At 57.1% G+C, this 3,599-nt stretch overlaps 2 protein-coding genes across 3 annotated transcripts in view; one reads left to right on the forward strand and one right to left on the reverse strand.

The window, feature by feature from the left end:
- The window catches only part of Trmu (tRNA 5-methylaminomethyl-2-thiouridylate methyltransferase), an 18,989-nt gene that overhangs the window by 299 nt on the left and 15,091 nt on the right, over positions 1-3,599 (forward strand). For both annotated transcript variants that reach the window (XR_002818310.1, XM_004642463.2), the window contains exons 2-3: positions 1,887-2,052; positions 3,294-3,400. Coding sequence is in view for 1 of the 2 variants with exons in the window: in XM_004642463.2 (XP_004642520.1) it covers positions 1,887-2,052; positions 3,294-3,400 (273 nt within the window). In the remaining variant the exon portion in view is untranslated. The remainder of the gene's footprint in view (positions 1-1,886; positions 2,053-3,293; positions 3,401-3,599) is intronic.
- The window catches only part of Celsr1 (cadherin EGF LAG seven-pass G-type receptor 1), a 115,056-nt gene continuing 111,695 nt past the window's right edge, over positions 239-3,599 (reverse strand). The window contains exon 36 of the mRNA XM_023702564.1: positions 239-253. The gene's annotated coding sequence lies outside the window, so the exon portion shown is untranslated. The remainder of the gene's footprint in view (positions 254-3,599) is intronic.

A 3,599-nucleotide genomic window follows, 5' to 3' on the forward strand; every position in this document is an offset into this window, starting at 1 on the left:
CAGCCGCCCGCAGCGCTCGGGGCTCTGGGTCCCGTCGCGTCGCGTCGCCAGGCCCCGGCCCAGGCGGGTCTCCGCGCTCGGCCGCACGGCGCAGGCTCCGGGATGACGGCGTTGCGGGCCAGGGCGCCCACCTTAGGCGAGTTCTGTGCTGAGGGGCGCTGCCGCCCTCCCGGGGTGACTAGGAGCAGCCGGCGCGAAGGTGTCCCGGGCCCGGCCCGACGGAGGTCTCGGGACACAGCAGGGGTTCGGAAGGCTACGTGTGAGACGTGCTGGGTGCCACAGGGCCGGGCCGGGCCGGGCCGGGCCGGGGGGAGGCAGCGGGTGGCGGCGGAGCTGGCCGGTGGAGAGATGTGCCCCGCGCCGGGACGCCCTTGGGTGTTCGCGACCCGAAGCTGTGTGGAGGCCTGCTTAGGGCCCGGCGCGTCAGGGAGCCGGGCGTTTTGGGAGATGCCCGAGGCTGCCCGCGTCTTCCAGGTTTGCCTTTTTCTACCCTCCGCCTGCAGACTGCAACTTGGTAGTCCAGGCTTCCCTGGACTTTCTCCATGGAGGGAGCCAGTGGACAGCAGGCTCCGAGGGCTCTCGGGTGGGGTGGAGGGTGGCCTGTCGCGCGTGCGCCCTCAAGAGCTTGAGGAACCGTCCCGGAGCGTCCGAGCCTGTGCTGGTGTGTGCAGGCCACATCTTTTATCAGAAGAATGGCCGGGTCTGCAGCTGCGGGAGCTGTGCTGTTTTAAAGCTCTGCGCGTGTGTCAGGGACATAGCTTAGCGGCGCAGCGCCTGACGCTCAGGTCCTGGGTTTGGTTCCCGGGACCCACCAAAACAACAATGTGTGTAGGGTTTATTCACTGTACAGGTTCTTTTTTAGCTGCTGGTTTGGGTCGGACAGCTAGGTGGTGGGGGCACAGGGTCGAATTAAAAGTCCCTGCTCCAGCTGAGATGAGTTGCAGGGGAGCCAGGTGGATAACAGCCTGTATGCCAAGTTCTGATACAGAAGTGGCCCCAGGTGCCTGTGCAGAGGGGGAGAGCCTGCACACCTGCTGGGAGGGGGCGGCCCTTTGTATCCTGGCAAGGGGTGGGGAACGCTGTTTTGTTCTTGAGCAAAAAAGCGCTGTCTTTCCTTCAATTTAGCCTAACAGAAAGAAAGATTTCTCACATAGGGCAGGTGCCTTAGTAGCTCGCTGGTGTAGCAGGCCAGTGTTTCAGCATTTGGTTATGTAAATTGTCACAAAAAACAGGAGGCAAAGTGAGTTATTATGTATGAGGTAGAGCCCTTAAAATACAATTATTATTATTTTTTGCTCCGAATGCCTTCAGGGCAGGTTTGGCTGGCTTGAGTTGTGGGGATCGAACCACAGCAACCTGAGCCTGCCTGCTTTGTGGAAGCAGCCACTTAAAGAACTGAGCTAAGGGGCAGGCCCCCAAAATACAATTTTTATTTTGTTTTATTTATTGGCGCTGGGGATTAAACCCAGGCATATAAAGTGTGGGCTTTGTTACTGAATTACAGCCCCAGGGGGTGAGCTATCCACCATTTTGATTGTCTTTATATCTGACAACCTAGACTCATAAGTCTTAGATAGTAACTGGGAATTTCCTTTCCCCAGAACTGAGTGGTGTTTTTATTTGCATTGGAAGGCTGGGGTTCCCCATCCCAGCGGTCAGCCCCATGCGCGTTGCTGCTGCTGCTGCTGTGGGGTACTAAGATGGGACTCACACAGTTGCAGTCCGCCCTATATTCTGGTGACCGGGCTCTTACAGTGCCGAGTGGAGACCTCGGGAAAGGAGCGCCTGGAGAACTGGTGCTGGGGTGTCCCCTTGAGCCCGAAGGCCTCGTGGCGAAGCCTGGCCCAAGCAGCACTCTGGACCCCACTCTGCCCTCCCTTCTGCAGGCTACCAGGTGACAGGGGTATTCATGAAGAACTGGGACTCACTGGACGAGCACGGCGTGTGTACCGCCGACAGAGACTGCGAGGACGCCTACAGGGTGTGCCGCGTCTTGGATATCCCCTTCCACCAGGTGTCCTACGTTAAGGAGTACTGGAACGACGTGTTCAGGTGAGCGTGCGTCGGACCTCTGCCCACGGAGGGAGGGCTACAGTCAGCCAGCGCTCACGGATGCGCTGCCAGGGCGCCCTCGGCCACACAGGGGCCCTGTGGCAGTCCTCCTACCTCAGCCTTTCAGAGTGCCAGAGTTACAGGTGTGTGCCACCACACCCCACTCAGATACTGTTAACTAGTTAGCTCTGGTACTGGGATCAAGCTATAAGCCTACCCTAGAACATTTTTATTTGGTGGCAGAATCTTGCTAAGCTGCCCAGGCTCTGCTCTAACTTGGATCCCCTTGCCTCAGCCTCCTCTGGGATCGCAGGGACTCACTTCTGTGTCCAGCTAAGTGTTGTGTTTAGTTGCCCTCCCTCCTTCCTCACTCTACGCAGGAGCAGCCTCTCCTTTCTAGTGGAAGAGCAGGCAGGCTACTTCTGTTGCTTTTCTGGTGCCGCCTGACATGGCATTCCTGTCTGCCACGAGCTGTGTTCCTATCAACTGGCTGCCTCTTCAGTGTTTATGCTCCTGTAGAGAGTTTATTGGGTCTGTGAGTGCTTGACAGATGTAGAAGAGAGAGTGGATGTTAGGTGGTTTGCAACTTAACTGAAAGGAGAGGGCGAGTGGGACAGGCATGTCGGACTAGCGCTGTGGGAACTCATTGCTAAACTCCAGGGGCAGGCACAGCACAGCCTTGGGACTGTGGGGTTCCGCCCCGCCCTGCTGAGGGGGCTTTGCCCTTCTCCACGCCCAGGCCATCTGTTAGGACAGAAGTCCACTGAGTCGGGATGGCCAGCCACACGGTCCTCAGAAGTGCTGTCAGTCACATCAGAAGAGCTTTCTCAGTGTGTTGGCCTGTTGGCCGGGGTCCGCAGGCACTGAGAAGGCCTCCTGGAGCCTGGACAGCTTCCTGGCTGTTGTGCTAGGGTGAGCTCTGTCCTCCCCTGACCCCCGGTGCCAGAACAGTGTGGTGGGACCCCAGGGCGGGGGTGGATGGGGCCCAAGTCCCGTGGTGGCGGGGCAGCGCCTGTTTCTTGTGTGTGCCCAGGTTTGTGGCTATCAGAGTCAGGTGGTGCGTGCAGCAGGTCTAGGCTCGTGTTTGGTGAACACGAAGACAGCGTGTAAGAGGAGCCCTCCTGTGGTGCAGAAGATTATAGTTAAGTGTGACAGGGAGAAAGGCTGTATTAAACAAGAAACAGCTTATTTTGGGGAATGCTTCATACTTAGGACTGAAGAGGCCTTCTCTTCTATTGCAGCGATTTTCTGAATGAGTATGAGAAAGGCAGGACCCCCAACCCTGACATAGTCTGCAATAAGCACATCAAGTTCAGCTGCTTCCTTCATTACGCCGTGGACAACCTTGGTAAGGAAGTGGGGTTTCTCCATTCGCTTTTAAAAATCATTGATTTCGCGCCGCGGTTTACAGTGCAGTTATGGCCAAGTCCAAGAACCACACCACGCACAACCAGTCCCAAAAATGGCACAGAAATGGCACCAAGAAACCTCGGTCACAAAGATACGAATCTCTGAAGGGGGTGGATCCCAAGTTCCTTAGAAACATG

Source organism: Octodon degus, unplaced genomic scaffold (assembly GCF_000260255.1).
Source record: "Octodon degus isolate 3935 unplaced genomic scaffold, OctDeg1.0 scaffold00153, whole genome shotgun sequence".
NCBI lineage: Eukaryota > Metazoa > Chordata > Mammalia > Rodentia > Octodontidae > Octodon > Octodon degus.